This window comes from Rhinolophus ferrumequinum, chromosome 17 (assembly GCF_004115265.2).
Source record: "Rhinolophus ferrumequinum isolate MPI-CBG mRhiFer1 chromosome 17, mRhiFer1_v1.p, whole genome shotgun sequence".
NCBI lineage: Eukaryota > Metazoa > Chordata > Mammalia > Chiroptera > Rhinolophidae > Rhinolophus > Rhinolophus ferrumequinum.
Window position 1 is genome coordinate 39654426 of NC_046300.1, and position 24063 is coordinate 39678488.

General features: G+C 47.6%; 1 protein-coding gene across 1 annotated transcript in view; it reads left to right on the plus strand.

Annotated features, from left to right (window-relative positions):
* Positions 1-11502, plus strand: part of SPSB4 (splA/ryanodine receptor domain and SOCS box containing 4) — a 76094-nt gene extending 64592 nt beyond the window's left edge. Inside the window, exon 3 of the mRNA XM_033131527.1 lies at positions 10045-11502. Within this exon, the coding sequence (XP_032987418.1) occupies positions 10045-10172 (128 nt within the window). The 3' untranslated portion in view covers positions 10173-11502. The remainder of the gene's footprint in view (positions 1-10044) is intronic.
* The last annotated feature ends 12561 nt before the right edge of the window (positions 11503-24063 follow it).

Genomic DNA, 24063 nt, shown 5'->3' on the forward strand with positions numbered 1-24063 from the left:
TGCATGGTGTGGTTTCAGCCCCGAACATTCCCGGACACCACACACACTTGGCTAAGGTACCTGGGGTACAGCCTCAGTTCCCGGTGAGGTGAGAACACTGATTTTTTTTTTTTTTAAACAGAGTAGATTTTCTCCAACAATTGTTATGGTTTCTTCAAAGTGTCATCTGAGAAAACTATGAACTTTTCCCAATGTCACACAAGAGAAATTTCTTTGAACGTGTCTTTGAGATATGCCTTTGGAGCCAATAAACATCCTTGTCACCCCACCGTAGAGATAACTCTCATTCATCCTCGAAAAATTCTCTTCGCTGCAGCCTCCTCCAGGAAGCCGTCCTGGGCACCTCCAGGTTGGACTAGATGCCGCTCTTCCTGGCTCTCACAGCTCCCCTGACAATTCCTTGTTTTAAGCACAGACCTCTCTTGCCTCTACCATTTAGTTGGGTCTCCCTGTCCTGCCTGTAGCCCCAGGAGGTTCTGTGTGCCTAGCTCTTTGCTCAAGTCCTGCAAAGCAAGTTTGTAAGCAGAAGTTTGATGTATACATGCATACGTGATGAGCACCAGGTGGACGAGACTCTATCCTCAAAGTCCACAAAAGGATATTAGAATTCTAGTGTCCCCGAAAACCCTCCTTGGGAAGCTTTGAATTAAAACAGAGACATTCTCCGTGCCTTGTTTTCCCCATCTGCAGAATGGGCCAATGAAGACATCTCAGACTTGTAGTTGTACTAGGGTGGAGCTGAGGGTGGAGGGGAGGGGTTCCTCCTCTCCAGTACAGCTGCCTGCACCCCAGCCTGGGCTCTCAGACTCTGGACAGCTGATCGGATCATCTTCCCATTTCCCCACTTTTCCCCCAACCAAAACACATAGAGGTTGCTCCAGGCTGCCTCTGCTTAGAGGTCAAGAAGGCCCAATAGGAGCTGAGGCCACAAATCCCCAGGAAGGCCTGAGTTTCCAACGCCTGCCTGGAACCATTTATTCTTCCTCACAGATGGGAGAGGGCAATAGCTAACACCCATCTTGCTTCGGCAGCAACGTGAGTGGATAGGCAGCTCCAGCCCTGCTGAGACCTTGGCCAGCAGAAGAGAGAGAGTCCCCGGTCAGAAGACACTTGCATGAGGTATTCAGGTCAACAAGACGCCTTGTTCGTTTGACCACGCTCATATGAACCTGTGGCTGAAATGAACCTCCCTTGGTAAAGCTGAGTGCAGCCTCAGAGCAGCCCTGCCCCTGATAATAACGGCAGGATAGAGCCAGCGAGCTCCACTGGGCCTGGCTCAGCACCACCTCCCACAAGAAGCCCGCCTGGCTTGTGCCACAAGCTTGGGAGCCACAGCCCTGGGTCTCCAAGGCTCACCTTACATTTATCTCTCAGGCATCACTGGTCTTGTCATATGCTTTTTCATGTGCATTTTAACCTAATCTGATTGGGTCTAGTCCAAGTCCTTCCCCTGCCAGGATTAGATGGGATTTCTGTTCTGCCAAACGTCAGCTGGTGGAAAGGACCCTGAGCCTTCTTGCCAAGCCACTTGCCACACTAATAGACTCTGAAGCCCTGAGAAGGAAGGCAAGGCCAGCTGGTGGCCGAGACTGGCTGGAGCCCAAGGCCACCAGCTGCTCAGCCACTTTGCACTCCGCTGTGTGGCAGGTTCAGGGAAAGGAGGCCCTGAAATCGGACTGAACAGAGATAAACTGAACTCAAGGTGCTTCTGTTCCATTTCATTTGCCCGTGCCTAACCCTGCAAACCATCACCACCACCCCCAGCCACTCACTGGCCACCCCATCATGCCTGCCTGCCCCCAGGCCCTTTGTCCCTGCAAATAGTGAATTGTTTAGCTGAGTGACAAGGAAGATGAAGAAAAGGAATGCTGACGGGATGAGCAAAAAGAAGGTTCTGAAACCTAGCGGTGAAATATGGTCACAGTGGAGGAGGCACTGGTTGATCCATTGGTCGGAGACTAGGGTACTGGAATGGGCATTTGGGGGTGATGATGACACCCATGGGGTGGCCCAGGGCGTGGGTCACTGGGTGGAGGAGAGTATCCCTGAGGGTGATGCAGTCCAGAACCAAGAGCCTAAGAGATGAGAGGACTGTGCCTGTGGAAGATTCTGTCATGGGGGGCGGGGCAGGGGTGCGGGGAGAGGACCTGGGAGGCCAGGCCAGAGCTCTGACAAACCAGGGGCCAGAGGTCAGTAGACAACAGCAGCAAGCAGAGGGAGAGGACCAAGGCAAGTGGTGCAAGCCACCGAGGAGCTGAATTCTCTCACAAGCAGATGGAGATGCTTTGTATGTGACAGGAGGAATCAAGGACTCCTGCCCACCACCCCCAGGAAGCCCGCCTGGCCTGTGCCACGCTTTTTCTGTGTGTGGAGTAGCCATTCCACAGGGCACAATGGGAGATTTGAGTGGTGGGAAAGCTGAGGGCTAGGGTAAGGAGGCACAGAGCATTGTGGGGTGATGGCACTTCAGAGAAACGAAGGCCACTGCAAGGAAGCTCTTCCAAGCATGAAGATCTAATAGATCTTCTATCATTCATTCTACCTTCCTTCACTTCTGAGTGCTACTTACTCTCCCCTTTTTCTGGAAGCTCGTGCCATCCTATTTCTTGGATTCCTTTTTCATTTTGCTGAAGTACCTCCTTGAGTAACTTTCAGACTGGATGAGTAGAGGCTCTTCGTTCAGAGCCACTGAACACATACGAAAATATAGTTGTTGTCTGCTCTGCAGCAGCGTAGCTCCCTGTTGGCTGGGAGCACCATGGGGTCTTTGGGTGAGACTATTTTGCTGAACACACTTTCCTGTCAGGTACTGGGTCTGGGAGCTGGTGGGCAGCTGTGTCTTCCCCTTCCTGCTATCCACTGTGGCCACGTCTGCGGTGGTGAAGGGCTTCTCAGGCTGCATGCGGCTTCTCCGTTGGACCTCAGCATTGACCAGGAGCCTCCCAAGGCTGCCCACCTCATTCGGAGAGCAGCCCAGGCTTCGGCTGGGTGTTGGCATTACTGTCATTTAAGGGATTCCCCCGATGTTCGCTCCATGCCTGGTCTGCCCTTTACTGCTTGAGCTTGGGGTTTCTCCAGGGCGCCTTCAGTGAGAGCCGTGTTCACCCCTGGCAGATAGGGCTGCCAGCTCACTGCCTGATTTCTCCACCCTCCAATCCCGCATGCTTTCAATCTGCCTGGAGTTTACCCTAATGTCTAGCCTGCCGGCTGCCTTTCTTGCTTTCCAGCACTGTTCTCAGGCCCTTCACACGCACACACATGCATACACATCTGTTCTGTCATTTCAGGGAGACGCTGGGTGGGAGGGGTACAAGCATGTGGTCCCAGGCTGCCCCCTGAGTGCAGCCCCACAGTTCAGGTGGCATTTTCCAGGACTCCCTGTTGTGGGTTGTCCCCTTTGGAGGTTTCCCACATCCCACCCAGCAGCATTGCTAGGGAAGGCCATGCGTTATTTAGGACCATTTTGCTGTGCAGCACTCCTCTGCACGTGAAGTGACTTGATCACTGTCTATTCCAGGGAAACATGCGGGCCCCCCCTGGGCTGTGGGGACCATCTGTGCCGATGACACTTGTTGGCACCGAGGTCATCTGAAGATGCTGCTGTGTCCCAGGTGTCATCACAACCTTTTTTTCTGGGGAAATGTGAAAGCTTGCTAAAACTCCAGATTCCAAATGCTTTCTAGATGGGAGCCGAGGTCTTTGTTGGCCATGACAGAGCCCACAGATATATTTGTCCATCTGTGTCATTAACTAAGAGGATTGACACCAGAGAGCAGAGGACCCAAGTCGCTGGGGAGGAGGCCACACTTGATTTGTGTCCTAAGAGAGGAGGCAGGCTCTTGGCAGTCAGTACAGGGAAGGGTGTTCTAGCTGAAGGCACCGCATGAGGAGATGCCCAGAGGCGTGCAGGCAATTCAATATCTTCGGACATCAAAGCCATAGGCTGTGGAAAAGTGATTAGCACAGTGTCTGACACATAAGTGTGTGTGTGCTTGCCTAAATATGTGTCTTCTCCTTTCTTTTCCTGAAAACAAACAAAATGGTCCCCGGGTCTACGTAAGTTCAGATTTCAGGGCTGTCACTCAGACCTTCCTCCATCTGCTGATCATTGTCTAAAACTGTTGCAGAAGAATTTCACCTCCTGACCTTAAAATGTTGATCTTGTCTCAAAATAGAAATGCGAGGAAGGGGGTAGGGTAGTGACCCATGTCTTAGCATCTCCCCGCTGTAAGCCGAGGAGACTTTGAGCAGCCCAGGGAAGCAGCTTACGCCACCAATCCCTGTGCCAAGATCTCCACTCGTTTCCATCACAGACACAGATCATCATAACCAGAAAGCTAACTCCCCCATTTTACTGACAGCAAAACAGAGTCCTGGGAAGTTCTGTGGCCTACTTGGGGTCATGCAGGTGGTTAGTGATGGAGAATTACGGAAAATTCAGGTCACTGGAGAACTTTGGAAAGGATTGCCTTGTGCTATTTTTAGCGCAGAACCAGACACCCAGCCCTGGCTCCAATAAATCTTCCTCCCTCCAGAGCATAGCGTGGGTGACAATTAGGATGAGGTACTGAGGCATTTTTAGAAGCACAATAAGCAAATTGTTACCATTTTTAAAGGTACTTCTGGGGCTGATGGCTTGAAATAAGAGGCAAGGGGCATGTTGTGTCATGTCATCGTCACAACACGTGATGGAGATGTCCTACCCCACTTCACAGATGAGAAAAGGATGGCTCTGAGAAGGTGAGCCAGCTGTGCCCCACCGGTGGTGGGAGCAGGAGCTGGGTGCCAAGCCAGCCCCTCCCCCCACCCTGACCCCACTGGCTTGTGTTATACCCACACCCACACAGCGGGGAACTGAGGCACTCCTGACTCAGTCCATGACTAATTTTTCTTTTTTAAAATATAAACTTGTTTTCGAACTATAACATGTATGCAGAAAGTGTACAAATCTCAGGTGAGTCAGCTTGATGATTTTTACAAACGGAACACACTGGTATAGCCAGCGTTCAAATCAAGGAACCGACCCGTACTGGCCCTCCCAATCACTGCTCCCCCAATGTCACCACTGCCCGAACTTCATCAAACTGCCTTTGAACTCGATACAGATGAAGTCGCACAAAATGTACTTTCCTTGCATTCAGAATTATGTTTGAGTGATTCATTCATCTGTGTGTTCCATGTAACTGTGGTTTCTTCATTGGCAGATTAGTACTCAGCTCTGTGAAGACACGCGATTTGTTCAGACATCCATCCCGTGTTGGTGGACAGTTGAATTGTTGTTTGCAGTTTGGTGCCTGCATGAGCATTCGTGTACGTGCATTTTGGTGCACGTGGGCACACCCAGGAGTAAAACCGCAGGCCATAGGTTCAGCTTAGGAGGTGCTTCCGGTTTCCCAAGCGGTCGTGCCCGTTTACCTGCCCACCTGCTGCATTAGGAGAGTTCCAGTTGCTCCACAGCTTTACCGGCGCTTGTTATTGTCTCGTTGCCAAGCCATACTGGTTGGCACATCTCAGAGTCACATTATGGTGTTAACTTGCATGCCCCCGATGATTCAGGAAGTTGAGCACAATGTCGTACATTTATTGGCCACTTGGATATTCACTTTTGTGAACAATGATTCCCTTTTAATTTTTTTCTTTGGTTGGAAAATATTTCTGAGAACAGCTTCCATCATGGAAAATTCTGTGTGTTGCTTCCCATCAGGGAGGTCATTTCTAAGCCGGGGCATGTGGCAGTTCTAAGAAGTTCCAAAGCCAAGAGGGGTGAGAAAGAGGAGTCAGAGGGATGGCCCCAGCCAGGGCAGGGTGGGCATCGTCAGAGCTCTGGAAGTTCCATGGGTATGGCAAGGGCTCTCTGTGCGCTGCGAGATGGCCATGCGGTCATCAGAAATTAGGAGAGATGGTTGGTATTTCACACTGAGATCTAAAGACGTGCTCTGAACCCCACTCCCCTTTCTCTCTTCTTTTGGAGTTTGGGCTCCAGATTGAATTCAATGAGTGTAGAGGAATAAAGATAAAAGGTGGTCTTCTAGCAACCCTCAGTTTTTCCTCATTGTCTCCCAAACAGTTTCTGATTAGTTCATTCACTTATTCTTTTCTTTAGAATCCGCAAATAAGTGAGATCATATGGAACTTATCTTTCTCGTTGCTAGATGGGCGGGGGGAGTGGGGGGTGGGGGGGAGGGTGAGGGGATTGGAGGGCAGTCGGTGACCACAGGATGGCCACGGGGTTTGAAAATTAATCTGGGGAACGTAATTTGGTGGTTACCAGAGCGTAAGGGGGTTGGGGGGTGGGGGATGAGGGTGAGGGGGATCAAATGTACGGTGATGGAAGGGGAGCTGACTCTGGGTGGTGAACACACAGTGTGATTTATGGATGATGTGATTCAGAATTGCACAACTGAAATCTATGTAATTCTACTAACAATTGTCACCCCAATAAATTAAAAAAAAAAAAAAAAAAAAAAAAAAAAAAAAGGTGGTCTTTCCTTCTCGTCTTCAGCTCCTAATTAAGCAGGGGACTTACAAGGAGCTGGGCATTGTGACAAGGGTAAGCATCTTGGGCACTGGGGACCTAGTATGTGCCTAGAGCAGTAAGAAAGCTCTTAAGCTTTGACAATGATTCTCAAAGTTCATCTGCTCAAAATTTTCCTGATACAAAATGCAAGCCCATCAGAGAAGGAACTGCTTGTCTATGCTGTTGACAACTCTCCCCGAGCAATTCCCCACCAGGGGCAACCAAACAAACACCCGGATGGGAAGGAGATAGCTAGAAGTGGCATTTATTGAACACCTACTATATGCTGGGCACTGTGCTACGTCCTTTCTAACTCATTTAACTCTCACCACAAGACTCTTGTCAATTAAGGGGGTTTTCATGGGGGTTTACGGGACAGCGGGGAGGTAGGACAGAAATGCTGCCACGTAAGAGCCATTTACTTCAATAGCTTGGAACAGCTGTAGAAGAGATGCCCAACGGAGCAAGTCCATTCATTCATCTATTTAATAGATTATTTCTGGGCCAGCCCCCGTGACAGGCCTAGGATGGGGCTGTGGGTCCTAAGACAGATGAGTCGGGGTCATGTCCTTTAGGAGGTTCACAGTGTCCTTGTAACCAATTCATTGTTAAATGAATGAAACTGAAAATCCTTGCCTAGTTAGTCTGACTGGAGGACGCGGGCGCTTCCCGCCGTGGTGGTACTCGGTGCCATGTGTTCAGCGCACAGTGTGCCCAGGTGTTCCGCCAACACACTGTGAGTGGGGACCAACATTTCCTGAGCTCCCGCTACGTACTGTGCCCCAGAGGATGCACTGTGTGCCTGTCATTTCCTTTCATCCTCTCTGCAAACCTGGGAGTTGTGGCTCTGCTTTACAGATAAAGACATAAAGGCTCAGAGGAACCTTCACCAACTTATAGGTGGCAGAACCTGAGCTCTAAATTGGGAACTCCAAAGTCCTGGAGATCCCCAAACACATGAGGATGGGATTGTAGCTGGTGGGGGTCCACGCTGGGGTGGGTAGGGGTGAGAGCAGAAAAGGCTTCTTGGTTTCAGGGCAGCCAGTTTAGGTGGGTGCATACCTCATGGCAGGAGAGGGGGGCAGTGCTGAGCTGGAAAGTGGTCGGAGCCAGAGTAAGAGCCTGTGTATGGACTGTGAGCCTGGGAGACAGGTGATCCTCTCCTTTCACTTCTCACTTAAAGCAGCCTTCTTTGATTGCCTGATGTTTAAGGGAGGCAGCATACAGCTCCAAGTGCAGACTTTGGGGCTGTTTGGTTCTGGACAAGCCTCTTCATCTGTCTGAGCCTCCATTTCCTTTTCTCTGAAGCAGGCACCATTACATCTAAGTGAGATGAACCTCTCATAGCAAAAGGCCCAGAACAGATGCTCAGAAAATTTCGTTAAGATAGAAGACAGTTTGCAGCTTTCAGTTGCCCGCGTTCAACTCCTGGCTTTGCCACTTGCCACCTGTGTGTCCTTGGGCAAGTGATTTACCCTCTCTGTGTCTCCCTTTCTTCCTCCTTAAAATGGGGATAACAACAATAGTTCCTACCCCAAGAGGTTGTTGTGATGTGAGTTGGGTGCATACATCCCGGGAGTTGATACAAATAAAGAGCTCAGCACAGTGCCTGGCCAGCGTCAGCCTTCAGTAAAGAGTAACGGTAATTACCCTTCATCTCTCACATCGCCTCGCAATTGCTCATTCAATATGGACCATTGGCTTTCTTTCTCCCCAGCATCCAGTGGTCCGGCAGCAAGCATTGGTGCTGTAGGAACTAAACGGAGATCGTGGAAACTTGCAGTGGAGCAGTCAGCTTCCAGCAAGATATCAAAGATGGGAGGACTTGGGTTGGGTGGGGGAGGGCAGGGGGTTTGCAGAGGCATGATTGGGGGAGGGAGTGCAAAGGCAGGATGGGATCAGAGCCTGGGGGAGGATAGGAGGCAGAGAGCTCGGTTGGTCGCAGGGGTGTTGCTGAGCGAGAGATAGGGACTCCGTGAGGAGGTGTCAAGTGTGTGACCATGTGACTGGGGGGTGAGTGATCTGCCTTCTGGGCCTGGAAAAGAGGCGATTCCCCGGGCCGCCCCGGCCTACAGTGAGGGTTTGTATGAGGACCAAACGAGGATACAGAGGTGACCTTGTTTAAAGCCACTAACACTGCAGGCAGATACGCCACCGCATGGTCTCTCAAGTGGAGGAGAGCTGGATACTCTCTTGTGCACGGCTTCCCACGTAGCAGCCAAGTCTTTTATTTTTAATGGCGCTCCTTATTAATTCTGCAGTTCTAGCAAATGGAAACTCCTATAAAACACATTGTTGGCCACCTTCCCACCCCTTGTGATATTATTCCTATCTCAACTCTGTGAGTACTTGCCACTTACAATTTTATTGTATCTTAGCACATTATAGAAAGCTTTTAAAATATCACTTGTTCTGTTACCAAAAAAAAAAAAAAGTGTTGAGGCGCAGCTTTAGGCCTCTAGTATGTTCCTGTAGCCTTGGGGAAACTGGGCCTGTACCAGCTGTCTGAGACGGCATGTGACCACTGTCATCTCATTCCCGATGCAATGACCAGAAGCGTCCCTCTCTCTCCAGATCTCCCATCCTGTCCTGGTTTATGCCTGTGCTCTCTGCCTAGAACACCTTTCTCAACTCACATAAAGTTCCTATTCACCCTTCAAAACCCCATTCACATATCTTCTCTTGAAGCTTTCAAACATCCCTTCCCTGCAGGTACTGCTAGGATCTGTTCCTGTGCATTTAGGAATTATTGCATATATTACCCTCTCATTATTCACCTGTAGAAACTCTCAGCCCTCCCGTTTTTCTCCACTTCCAGGGCTGTCTCTGGTCTTGGCTTAGCCATGTCTGTCTCCCTGTGTTTGATCAGAGGACTTGGAAGAGAATAAGAGTTTAATAAGTGTGTCTGCAACCAACCTAGTTAGACTCAGTCTTAATTCCAGAGGTTCCATGGTTTATGGATTTTAATATGTGAATTTGTCCAGAACTGAGTTTTAGAAGAAAGTGTATCCCTCTGCGGACCATCAAAGAAGGCTACAGGAGAAGTTTGAGGGTTCAGAGTCACTTAAAACAGCCTCTCTGAACCTAACCTGTTTCTAAAATGAAGCCGCATTCAGGTCCCCCTAGGTCAGCCATTCTCATTTTTATCAAGACCAGTAGTGAGAAAGAAGCCTTTTTTACACTGAGACACACTAAGCACCTACATCAGAAACAAAACTTTCTTGGGACAATATATATCCTCACTATGGGCATTGCGCTCCATTTTCTCTTTCTTGTTTTTTAAAATTGCTGGTCACCCACTGCATTGACTTCACGATTCTTTAGTCTAATCAGCTGCATTCCACAGTTTGAAAAACACCGCTCCAAGCCTAGTATAACCCAAGAGAGCTTCTCAGAGGAGGAGCCCTGGGCCCTAAAGTTCAGCTCAGAGGAGCTGGTAGGCCGGCAGCGTGCAGTGGGTGGGTGGGTGGGAGAAAGGTGTGAGGAAGGCATTGGCGAGATTCTAATCCTCTTCCCTCTCTTTGCAGCTGAGCCCCTGCCCCTGATGGACCTGTGCCGGAGATCGATCCGCCTGGCCCTGGGCCGCCAACGCCTGCAGGACATCAGCTCGCTGCCCCTGCCTCAGTCTCTCAAAAACTATCTGCAGTACCAGTGAGCTGGGTTGGGGGTGCTGAAGGGCTGCAGTGGGCACCCTCACTGGCCCAGCCTTTCATTTTACCGTCACACAGAGTACATTCAGGAAGGAGTCTTCCTCCTTACTGCGTTTCCCCAGAACTTTCAGTTTTTTGAAAGGCAAGGACATGTTCCCAACTTTAAAAATGAATGTCTGTTGCCAACAGTATTTGCTGCCTTCAAAGCAGCTCTCCCACATTAGACACCTCCTTGGAAGCTACGAGGAGCCTGGAGTCTGCTCCCAGAAGACGTCCTGCCTGCCCACCAGGACACAGCAGCCACCGGTATTGATCAGAGAGCCTGTTTCTATATTCGAGAGAATGAATAAAACACTGGGGCAGGAGACTTCCTGTTGTGTGCCTGGTGCAGACAGGGCCAGGGAGAACTGGCCAGCTCCAGGAGAAAATTGCCTCTGAATAATGAATGATGACAGCAGCTTGATGCCGTGCCCCTTTGGGCCCCCACCCCTTGCCAGGGCAGTGGGATTGTCACGACACTTTAGGACTCTGTGCCCCTTTAAAAGACGATTCCCCAGGGATGCCCGAGGAGACAAGAACTGGCAAGTGGACAGAGCAGTGTTTAAACACCTTCCAGCTTACCTCTCTGAAAGTCGTTTACTTATCCCTCTAACGTGCCCTTCTTCCCCACCCCTGCCCACCTCCTTCCCCACCCCTGCGCACCGTCTCTGTTTGCCCCAGGCACCTCTATTCAGGGAAGCTGAGTCTGACTAATCACCCCAGGGACAGAGTGTTTCCTTCATTATGATTTTAAGTAGTGTTGCATTTTAAAAGAGGAGTATGGTGAGTGAGGGCAGTACTTAGTCCAGAGGTGCTAATGGGGGGGCGGGGGGGGGGGTCATGTGACACCCAAGTGGATGATGTCCTTGGCCTGGGCAGCCTTCTTGGGGTCTCTAGGCAACTGTCCACTCAGGATGCAGCCTGGTTGCCACAAAGCTTTATTTGAGTGAATTATTTTTTCACTTTACTGGGCGAGTTTGTTTCTGTTTCAAATGTGTGTGTGATATGCTGTTTACTTATCAGCTTGGGACCCCCGAGGGGCAGCCTTGTAACTGGAAGGGTGGATGTGGGAGGCGCCTTCTCCGCCCACTCCGAGCCTGGGCCTGCCATGCTGCTGCTGCCACCACCACCTCTGTTGGGCATCTCTCACGTGTTTCCAATGCTCTCTGCCCAGACTCATTTTTAACTGGAAATTGTCACAGCAGTGGAATCCCAGAGCCCCAGACGGCACTGCCTCCCCCCACTTTAATGTGAATTTGACTGATGAATGAGGAGCGTTTCTAATAAAGTTTGTCGTTCAGTCCTTCAGCTGTTTATGAAATGCTCTTTGGGGAGGGGGCCGAGGGGGCTTCTTCTCTCAACCTGGCTGGTCTGTCCCCAGACCCTCAGAAGGCCGGAATGTGATTCCCTCCCCAGACACTTCTTATTTCTTCTGTCTTCTTGACCCCAGTTGAACCCAAACTCTAGCCGTTTTACAGAGGCCTGCCCTGGAAGAGTGAATGTGACGGGGTCCTGAGCCCATGCCAAGCTGGCGGTGATGGTGAGAAAACAGGTCAAACTGCTGAATGCCAAGGCTGTGATGTCCAAAGAGGGCTCTGCAGGGGACACAGAGACAAGCACGGGAAACCCGATGGGACAACCATTGCAAAGTAGACCCAAAGGTGGGACTTTGGAAGTGCACGTTGCCACCAAGCTCCAGTGCACATTGCTGAAGCATGGTGAGTGTGTGGTTTAGTCAGCCTCGGGGCTGGAAACAGGTCAGGAGTCAGTTCAGACTGGGGTTTGGGTCAGGACTGGCACAACACGCACTCCGCTATACGGGCCACCAACACATACTGTGCCAACCTCTAAGGATCTAGCACTCACACATATATATCCCATCCCCAGGGGAAACGTTTGCAGTGCAGCCTAATGAGATGGAGCTCATGAAGCAGGTGGGGAAGGATAGTGCCTGCAGGGAAGGCTTCCTGGAAGAAGAGGCATTCTCCATACCTGCTTCTTTATGGAAGACCACCTTGGTGAGGACCGACCCAAAGAGCCAGCCATGTTGCACATGCCCCAGAAACTGTTCTTCCATGACTCTGATCTGGGGCTGGAGGCTGGGCTCAGGCTTGTCACTTACATGCTGTGACCCTGGGTAAGTCACTTCCTCCTGTGCACACAGTGGGGGCTGACCAGGTGGCCAATGACTGGGGACCCTTCCTCTCCCTCCTAGTGTCCCAGTTGCAGCACCAGCTCTCCAGCTTGGATGCACCTTCTTGGCTCGGCTTCCATGCCTTGCTGAGGTGATTTCCTTCACCCCAGCAATGCCCTCTCCATCCTCACTTTACTCCCAGGATCAGCTTAGATCAACCTTCCTCCAGGAAGCCCGTCCTCACCACCCACCAACCTCTGCCTGCCCTGAGAGTCAGCTCCTCGCCTCCCAGCCTGAGGAGGGGACCCAGGACCCTGTCCCAAGCACTTGGGATGGAGCCCCTCTCTGCCCTGTGGTCTCATCTGCCCAGCAGGCTATGCGCCTTGGGAAGGTAGGGCCTGGGCCTGCTCCTTTCCACACAGCCCTGGACCAGACACGTGGGCTACACAAAGGCCTGCAAGATGGAGGCAGCTGGGATGCCCATGGAACTTGTAAGGAAAGTGCTGGGGGTCGGGGACAGGGAAGGACATCCTGTTCTAGTCAAGAACCTGGCTTCGAGGCCTACAGGACCTCATGCCATCGCTCCCTCCGCCATTCGGCAGGTAGTGGTTGGCCATTTGTGTGCGCCCAGTACTGCCTGCGAACAGGAAGAAGGAGGCCCTGTGGGAGCTCACGTTCTAAGGGGGAGACAGACACAAAAACTAAGAAAAAGATGATGTCAGAAGGCAAAGATGGGAGGCTATAGAGTGGGGAGTAGAAAGACCCATTGCTGACAGCGATCAAGGAAGGCCTTGGTAGATGCTGAGTTTTAAAAGTGACAGAGGCAAATACATGAAAAACAGTGGGTTGAGGAAACTTCCAGTTGCTCCATCCTCAAAGCAGGAGAACCCCAGTGAGCAGAGCTAAGGTCAGGCGCCACTGTGCTGCCAATCTGTCCCAGCTCCAGTTCAGTTTGCCTGTGTGTGTGTGACATTTCTCCAGGCTTCCTTGTGTGTTAGTACCCTCCCCTCCCTTCTATGCACCACTGAAGGTCTTTCCCTGGTCTCATGATCACTGCCCAGGGCCAGTGCCCATCATGTTCTCGGAGGTTTGGCCTCTCCATGACCCATTTCTGATGGAGGCACTTGCTGAAACATTCTGCTAATGGCTTTTGAATTGTCTACGAGTATGGCATAGGGTGGGTACAGTTCCCCACAGATGTGAGCCCTGCTGAGTTTCCCAGTTCACACTTTACTCTCACTTCTACCTTCTGGATAAAAGTCACTTCTCTTTCCCTTGCTTTTCTCCTCCATGACTTGTGCCGGTATTTAGCTTCTTTGGGGGCCATCTTTCACTAAGAAACAAAGATTGCATCACCTCTCGATGTTACAACCAAAGTGGCAGCAGGTAGCTCGTAACATGGTGATTACTTTGTGCCAGGGCAGTTATGCCCACTCCCCAGGACCTTGTTCCCAGCTGCGGCCTCTCAATAGGAGGCACATTTGTGCCTCAGCAAATGGACAGGAGACCATGTCAGATCCATGACAAAGAGTGAAAATCTCCATTTTTAGTCCAAAACACAAGGAATTGGCCTGTCGTTCCCTCTAGTTCTGGGGGCCTGGGCAGTCCGACTCCAGTCTATAGATGTGTTTTCTTTTGTTCCATATAATGTGTGTGTGTGTGTGTGTGTGTGTGTGTGTGTGTTAATAAAATTGAACCCAACTCAGAAAAATCAAGTAATTTAACAGAAAATCCAGATTTCTGACTTCTCTTAAAAGATAGACATGGGGTAAGACCAGGCCCACATTCCTTTACGGTGACGTTGGTCAAGCTGAGTAGGGACAGCCCCTTGAATAGAAGCCCCTGTCCTGTGATCCAGCCCCAGGTCCACCCCCCATGGCGCAGCATCAGGACCTCTCAGCAACACCCGGATGGGTGTTAACGGCCTGGGTCTAGGTCAAGGCTTCTGAGTTGGCCTCTCTGGACCTTAACTATAACACACACACACACACACACACACACACACACACACACACACAGCCAAGGGAGGATGGGGCTGGGGGGAGTCTGCTAGTCCTGGACTTGACTTGAAAGTGTCTCACAGCCTCAGCCACTGGTGTCCAAAGAGTTCACAGTCACCCAGGATCTCTGCCCAGACACCAGAGATAACGTGTGTGTCTCTGATTAGACGGTCAGCTCCTAGACGACAAGGACGAGAATTCCTGGGTCCTCTTTATAATGAGCTCGATGATACGGAGAGACAAGCCTGGCTGCACAGGGGAATCTCTTCAGAAAACTCAGAAAACGTCCCAGTGCTCAGGCCTTTCCCCAGACCAATTAAATCGGGACCTCTGGGGTGGCGCCCGGGCCGTGGTAGTTTTCAAGTTCCCCACGTGATTCTAATGTGCAGCCGAGGTGGAGCCTGCTGGAGGACGTGCTTAATTAAGTCATCTCCGTGGAGACGCAGTTGCTGTTCTGGAGGATGTTTATACATCTTAGGCCAGAGAAAGCCACCCCAGCCGGCCCAGCATGACCAGAGAAGGGGGGATTCTGAACGGCAAGTGTCACCAATGTGATTAAGTCCAAAGCCAGCGAGTCCTTCCCTTCCCTCTCCCTCCCTTCAGTGATGCTGAGCTGGTTGCTCTCCAGAACTGGGGAGGAAGGACCGGCCACTTCTGACCTGATGGGGCACAATATTTGACTAATTGACTCCAGCCACACACACCCTTCGACCTGTGAGGCCCCTGGTAGGTGGAGAATGTCCCAGAGAGCATTGTCACAATCAATCAATAGAACCTCAATTAATAAGCACAGAGCAGACTGAAAAAAGTTTGGTCTTGAATATACTGTTTTGAATAGAATTTGAAATCGTGAGACCTGACTACAAGAATGGTTTGGTTCCTAGTATTTCCAAACCTTGCTTCCTTAAAGAAGAGGACACGTTTGGCCAATAAAAATGGTGTCCCCCACCCCAGCACTTCTCTGATGGGTTTTGGGAGTAGATAAGCCAGTGACAAGCCAACGCTGGCTTGATGACAGTGTCCTCATCTTCTTTGTCTGCCCAATAAATAGGGCTCTTTTCCTATAAGCAGCCCTGGTGATGATGGAGTGCTCAGCCCAGCCAACGCATGTAAGAGGAGCAGGTAAGTTATTTCCTGTTCTTGCAACCAGCACAGAGGCCTCAGTGACGCTGTCTCTGTGCCTGGGTATTTTTCCAACCGAGGAAGAAAATATGCTAATGATTCGCTGCACAGGGACGGCGTATGAAGGAAAGCATTGCCTTTCAGTCGTCACTTGAAGTCACCGAATGGCTTGAAGTACACTTGAAGTACAAATGGCTCTGTACCAGGATCGTGCCAAACCCAAGGGGTACTTTACTGCTGCTGCCCGAGAGCACCCACACACCGCAGCAGGGAGACGGACGTGCAAACAGGAGAATGCAGAGTCAAGGGCCTTCGGGCGGTACGAGCGATGGGACCCGGAGGAGAGAACCAATGCATGGAGGTGGGAAAGGGCTTACAGTATGAGAGGGAACATTGACAAGTCCCTGCTGATGGACGACACGCTGTATGGGAGAAGAGTGGAACAAGGAAAGACGAGGGCCTTGTGAGCCTTATTCAGGAACATGGGCTTGGTGTGGGTCAGAATCCAGGAGGAAACAGCCAGCATGCTCTAAAGAGAGGCTGAGGACAGTTTAACAAAGGGCCGAAATACAGAGGTGTGAGCAGAATTCAGGAAACCAACAACTGAGGGTGAAGCGCCCTGGGCTAGCAATGGTGGGAAGGGAAAATTGTTACCATTCTTAGGTTTGGAGAGCTAAGAGAAGGGAGCAGTCACTGGAAGAAGGGAAACGACCTGTAGGAGAGCCACCCAACAGGAAATACGGTCTTAAATGGAGGAACACAGCCAGTGCCAAGCACAGCCTGGCAAGGAGGGAGCCAGGGCATAAATATCCTGACCTGTTTCTTGTCCCTCCTCCCGTCTCCTGTCAGCGCTTCCCATTGGCTGAAACCTTTTGGAGCATAGCTGGGTAGAGACTCTGATTGATTGGAGTCATTCTTAGAGGTCCTACAAAGCAGGGCAGAGAAGGAAGGACAGTGGGTCTGTGGGTATCGAGGAGAATATGCAGTAGACTTTATCCCATAGATCTGCAACATGCTTGTTTCAAGCAAACTTGCAAAGATCCAAACTTTAGTGTATACATAGGTAAAAGCCAATTTGTTCCAAATGTGTGTGCTGAGGACTCTTGCAAACCCCACTCCCGTACCTCTCCCACCCGAACATCAGACGAGAAACACCTGAAGCATCTCCAAGGAGCCCTAGGCTCCCATCAAAATTACATTCTCCCCAAAGTATAACCCAACTGCGTAACGAGAAGCAGTAGGGTGAGGGCTTAGAACAAGATTGTTAAAACGCTGTTGCAGGAGCCACAGCAGGTTGGAAGCAGGAATGATGAGGTCCAGTTGGTGGTTTTGTACGGCCTTCCTGGAGAGTCTGTGGAGAAGGGTTTAGCAGGCAGACAAGAGGCCAAGAAACTGAGGGAAATGTTGTTGGTCTCAAGGTGAGAAGGAAGGCCTGGGTGAAGACCTGGGGGGTAGGTGCTCGGGAAGAGAGAGCTGGTGCAAGTAGATCAATGGGTTTCATGACTCAGTGCACGTAGGAGTTAGGCAAGGGAAGGAGAAGACACAAGTGTTTATTGAGGACCTGCTTTGCGTCAGACACGGCAGGTGGTGCTGAGGATGCTACAACGAAGAAAGCAAACAAAACCCTGCACCCTCGTGGAACGTGTGTTCTACTAGGAAAGGTACATAGACAAGTAAACTAAAGTGCACCGGAGGCTGTTAAACAGGGAAGAGATGTGGGGATGTAGAGATGGTGGCGTTCGCTACGTGTTGTGCTCGTAAGCGTTCAACAACCTGCTCTCTGGGGGAAAAAAACAACACCTGATTTGTATTGTGTGCTGTTTTCCATAGTGTAAATGCTCCCACCACGGCCGAGTTCAAGCTTCAACGTGATGTCACTAAATGCAGTGTGGGAGAGATGATCAGCAGCCAGCCCTCACATCGTGTTTTCACCAGGTAGACACAATAAATGTACGTTACTTGAAGGGCAAAGACGATACCAAAGTAGTTCAAAAGTGATGAGTTTTGAGTATTTGTTACTTTCGTTTTTAATGTAACGTGTTTAATTGCGAGTTTATATGACTTAATTTTTAATAGTCAACAACCTGCTTGCAAAATTCCTGAAATTTTAACCATCAGCTGCTGTAAGCTGCTACAAGCCAGCTCTGGGATACCACCAGTTTTCTGGGGTGAGAATTATCCCAGTGAGATTCTGATCTTGTTTGGCCACTCCACATGGTTTGACACATTTCTGATTTGTGGTCTCTTTCCTGAAGTGCCCCTTGAAGAGTGATGAGGTGTAGCTTGTTTAGAGTAGGTGGGAGTGAGAAAACCACACCTGGATGAAAGCCTTCACAGAAATGACCACAGAGCCGGACCCAGGCACAATCAGGAGTTTATTCATCTGGCCGTTCCTGAACACCCACCACGCACACATTTCCTGAGACACTACTCAGAAATAGAGATGCAAAAATCTTAAACAAAATGCAAACCAAATCCAGGGATATATAAGATGGTCCATCATGACCAAAGTCGGTTTATTTCATGAGTGCAAGGTTAGTTTAACAATAAAAATGTGATGCCATTCAACATATTGACCAAAGAAAAGAGAAAAAACATTATCATCTCAACAGATGGAGAAAAGATTTGCTTAAACTCAACACTTGTTTGTAATTTTTTGAAAAAAATGTTCAGAAAACTAGGAAGAGGGGAACTTTTTTTAATCTAGTAAAAGATAACTATAAAACACCTGCTGTTAGTGATAAATTATTGAATGCTTCCCTCTTGCAAAGACAAACAAGAAAGGTTGCCCACACTCACCACTTTTATGCAACATTATATTGGAAATCCTAGGTAGTTCAATAAGACAAGGATAAGAAATTAAAAGGTATAAAAATTGGAAGAGAAGAAATAAACCATCACTATTTGCAGATGACATCACTGTATACATAGAAAAGAATCTATAGAAAACTATGAGAATTAACGAGAGAATTTAGAATGGTAATTTGGATACAAAGCCAAAAACTTGTATGTCTACATATTAGCAATAAACAGAAAATGAAATTTAAAACAATGCCTTTTTATAGTAACAAAAATAGAAAAATCTAATGCAAGATATGCAGGACTTTGCTGAAAACTACAGAACATTGTCAGGAGACAGGAGAGACATATTATACCACGTCAGTTAGAAGAGTCAATATTGTAACGATGTCAGTTCTCCCCCAAATGATCTATAGAGTCAATGCAATAACAATAAACATTTTCCAAGTTTTATTGTGGAAATCGACAAATTGATGTGAAATTCACTTGGAAATATGAAGGACCCGAAACAGCTGTAACAATCTTAAGAAAGAAAAACAAAGTAGGAGGATTTACGTTACCAGATAGTGAGACTTACTATAAATATACAATATTTCCAGTAGTTTGATGTTAGTGTGAAGACCAACAAATAGACCAATGAATAGAATAGAGTCCAGAAGCAGAGCCACACTTAATGTGGCCAACGAATCGTGTTGCTGAAATTCAATGGGGGAAAGTTGGTCCTTTCTATAAGTGGTGCTGGGTCATTTGGATATCCATGTGGAGGAAACACGAATCGTCACCCTCCCTCACGTCACAGACACAAATTTAATTGAAAGTGACTGTAGACCTAAACGTGAAAGGTAAAATAACAACAACAAGCATCCAGAAAAGAACATAGGAAAAATATCTTCATAAGCAAAGCTTCTTAAAGAGTGTGCGCAATGCAGTAACCAAAAAAGAAAAGGATAAATATATTGAACTTCATTAAAATGAAGAACTCTTCTTCAGCAAAAGACACATGAAAAGAGTGAAAAAGCAAGGCACATTCTCGGAGAAGACAGGTGGGAAACACAGACCGACCAAGGATAGCATTGCGACTCCTGTTGGAAACAACCCAAATATCCATCAACAGTAGAAGAGAAAAAGAAAGTATTCGTGCAATGGAATACTAAATAATAATTATAATAGTAATTATATATATATATATATATGTATATTATTATTATTTTTTAAAGAAACAGGCTAAACACAACATGGCTAGAACTCATGACAATGTTGAATGAAAGAAGCTAGACAAACAAGAATACATAATTCCACTTAGGTGAGTCCAAGAACAGGCAAAAGTGATCTAGGACTGTAGAAGTCAGAATAGTGTTACTTTGGAGGGGCTGGAGGGGCCGTGCTATTGATTTTGGGAATAAGCATGAGGGAACTTGCTGGAGTCCTAGAAAAGTTCCACATTTTTATTTAGGTGACAGTTACATGAATACAGCCATATGTAAAAATTCATCCAACTGTATACTTAGGATTTGTGTACTTTGTTTATGTATAGTGTTACCTAAATTCAAAAGGGGGGGAGGGGAGGAGTAGGATCCTCAAATTCCTTTTTGCAAAAAGTTACTTCCTTCTCCCTAGAAATATTTTGGATTCAATGCAGTATTTCCTTTGGCAGCAACAAGTACAGTTGTTGCATCTGAGGAGATGGTTCCACAGCAGAAAAAAAAGAAGACAAAAAAGATTGAGAGATTTGAAGGTTTTGAAGAACAAAGAATCCCAGTGTCTCGTGCAAATATCTCCAGAGAATTGATGTCCTAGAAGCATTCACAGGGACGCAGCATCTGTTCTGTGATTTCCTATCTCAAGTGGCCTCCTTTAGCAGGTGTGGGTGCCCTTACAAGAGCCCGACTGCACACAGGGAATAGGTTCTAGAATTTCACATTTCCATCTGAAAAACACACATTCCTTTCCTGGATAACGGTCATGTTACATAGCAGCCGCTGGGATTTTCACGTAGAGCCTAATAGGATGTCACTGCCACTAGCTACAGAAAAATCAAGAGTTTTTGTTTGTTTGTTTGTTTTGTAAACAGAGAAGATAACCCCTTTCTCCTTCCTTTTCTTAAGAAAAATCTTTTGGCAGGTAAATCTGCTCTCGTTTATCAATGTGTGGGCAGTCCTGTATTCGTCTCAGATCTCTCCAAGATTTTCAGATGAAGTTGCCAGGTCTGGTTTTGAATTATTAGAAATTTAAAACAGAGACTGAAAATAATCCTTTTCTTATAGAAATACAAACAGATATTTCCAGATGAAATGGCAAGATGTCGGAGATGGAGACACAGGGAGTACGTGGGGCTATATAGATGAAACAAGATAGGCAATGAGTTGCAAGTTGGCAAAGCTGAGTAAGAGGAACAGGAGAGTTTATTATACTGTTCATTCGACTCTTATTGTTTAAAATTACCTGTAATAATCATTTTAAAAGAAGGGATTCTCGGGGGTGGCTGGTTAACTCAGTTGGTTATTAGAGTGGTGCTAATAACACCAAGGTTGACAGTTCATTCGCTCCCGGCATGGACCACTGTGAGCTGCGCCCTCCTTAAATAAAATAAATAAATAAATTTATTTATTTATTTATTAAAATTTTTTTTAATTAAAAATTTTTTAAAAAAGAATGGATTCTCTGCAGGTGAAGTGATTTGGAAGAATGAGCACTTACATCTGATCACATGAATTAATAATCAGGGAGTTTCTGACTGTTGAAATCAACTTGCCATTTCTCATCAACCTTTGAAAATGAAAATAAAATTCCCTGATTTGATTTAAAGATCACTAATAATTTTCTGTCATAGATATGTTCCTCACTGACTGGAATCTCAGCTTGGACTTTAATAGCTTGTTATTCTCTCTCTTTTTTTTTTTAAGACTTTATTGGGGAAGGGGAACAGGACTTTATTGGGGAACAGTGTGCACTTCCAGGCCTTGTTTTCCAAGTCAAGTTGTTGTCCTTTCAATCTTAGTGGTGGCGGGTGCCATTCAGCTTCAAGTTGTTGTCCTTTTAGTCTTAATTGTGGAGCGCGCAGCTCAGCTCCAGGTCCAGTTGCCATCGCTGGTTGCAGGGGGCACAGCCCACCATCCCTTGCAGGAATTGAACCGGCAACCTTGAGGTTGAGAGGACGCGCTCCAACCAACTGAGCCATCCAGGAGCTCAGCGACAGCTCAGCTCAAGGTGCTGTGTTCAATCTTAGTTGCAGTGGGGGGAGCCCACCATCCCTTGCGAGACTCTAGGAATTGACCGGCAACCTTGTGATTGGGAGCCCACTGGCCTGTGTGGGAATTGAACCAGCAACCTTGTGATTGGGAGCCCACTGGCCTGTGTGGGAATCGAACCGGCAGCCTTCGGAGTTAGGAGCAAGGAGCTCCAACTGCCTGAGCCACCGGGCTGGCCCTGTTATTCTCATTTTTGATCACTAATGAACATATTTAATTTTTGTGTGCTCTTTTTTTTTTTAATCTGGGTTCTTTCATTCAGCGTAATTATTTTAAGAGGCATCTGTCTTTTTCATGTGCAGCCATAGGTCATTCCTTTTTACTGCTGAGTAGCATTGCATCAGATGGACACACCACAACTTGTTGATCCGTTCATTAGAGATGGACATTTGGGGTGCTTCTGGATTGGGGATTTTACAAATAAAGCTGCTATGAGTTCATGTGTGGGCATATGCTTTCTTTTCTCTTGGATAAATCCCCTGGGTAGAATTCTGGAGCATGTGGTAGGTGTACGTTTAACTTTTTAAGAAACTGCCAAATTGTTTTCCAAAACTGTGGGGTCGTTTTACATTTCCAGTATGTGAGAGTTATGGTTCCTTCACGTCCTTGTCTATATTTGACATGATCAACCTTTATAAGTTTAGGGGTGAAGTGGTGTCTCACTGAGCTGTGTTAGTTGCAGATCCCTAACGACGAATGAAGTTGAGCATCTTTTCGTATGCTTGTTTACCACCCATATATCTTCTTTGCTAAACAATCTATTCGAATATTTTCCCCATTTTTAATTGGCATGTCTTTATTATTAATTTTGAGAGTTCTTTACATAGTCTTGGTGCACATCCTTTATCAGATGTGTTCTTTATTTTCTCCCTCTGTTAGCATGTCTTTTTGTTATCTTAGCAGTGTCCTTTAAGAGCGGAAGTTTCTGACTTCAATAAAGTTCAAATCATCAACGTATTCTTTTATAGACTGTGCTTTGGGTGTCTTTTTTTTTCAAGTCCAACTCTATCATTTTATTTTAATTTATTTTATTTTTTAAAATACTATGTGAAGGGGATATAAAGTACACACAGGGAACACAGTCAACAACATTGCAACAACTATGTATGGTGTCAGATGGGCGCCAGACCTATCGGGCTGATCATTTTGTAAGTTATAAAATATCCAATCACCACGCTGTACACCCAAAACCAACATAATATTGTCCGACAACTGTTATTGAAAATAAAAAACACTATGTGAAAACTTTCCCTCTGATATACTAGTTCAATATGCTTTATAGCAATGCTGTAATGAAACTCCAAAATAATTTTATAGCTAGATTATTTTATAAGTAAAACAGAATATTCTTCCAATATGAAAATATTTTTTTAAGTTTTTTTATCAGCTTTTTTGAGGTATACTTGCCAAATAAAATTATATATATTTAAGGTATACAACATGATATTTTCGTTTTTTTCTCTTTATCTCTTGGTCACCCATTTCTCCCACCTCCCGACTCCCACCTCTGGCAACCACCAATCCATTTTCTGTATCTATGAGCTGTTTTTCGCTTGTTTATTTATTTGTTTATTGTTTTTGGGGGGTGTTTGTTTTTATTTTTTCAATATTATTTATATGAATTTCAGGTGTACAGCATAGTGGTCAGACATCTATACAACCCAGAAAACGATCCCCTGGACTAGTCCAGCTCCCATCCAGCACCACACATAACCATTACCATATTAGTGACTATACTCCCTGTGCTCCACCCCACATCCCCATGACTATTTTGTAACTACCTATTTGCACTTCTTAATCCCTTCAACTTTTTCACTGTGCCCCACAACCCACTCCTGTTTATCACCCAAACAAATCTAGACCAATATGGCTGCTCCAGGAGACAGTGCCTCAGGTGTTGGGTGAGTTGGGTGGGACAGGGTCCCAGTGAGTCAGCAGGGTGGAGCGAGCAGAGCTCACCAGGCCAATCAGATTCGGATTCGGCCTGTGAGGGAGGGCTCAATACAGGAAAGATGGCATCCGTCTGCTGGCTGCACAGAGAAGAACCTCACACAGGGAAATTGGTGACTGTCCTCCAGCTCTTGCTATAAGCCACATACTTCAGTCGGCCCCCCTGTATGTCTCTGACACCCTCCGAGTTACTGTCCTTTCGCTGTAGCCCAAGGTAAGTGCTTGAGAGTGAGAGAGTCTGTGCATGGGCCGTTTAAGAGGATGTCTGGGTTTCCCGCTGCCTTCCATCCCACCTGGATTGTCAGAATCCTTGCTGGTTTTCACAGCCAGATGTTGTGGGAGATCCTCTTCCCAGCACCAGTACTCTGAGCTGGGGAGACTGGTTTGCAGCTGGGGTCCCTCGCTCCTCTGGGGGGAACTCCACTGTCAAGATCTCCATCCCGGTTCTCAAGTACCACACAGAGGTTTGGGGCCACTGTGGGTACAGAGTCCCAGAGAGCAGTTTCCAGGCTCTCCGCCTCATGTGGAAAGGTGCTGGCTCGGGTACTAGATGGCCATCAGCTGTGACTAGTTGGCCATCAGCTGTTACCGGTTAGCCATTAGC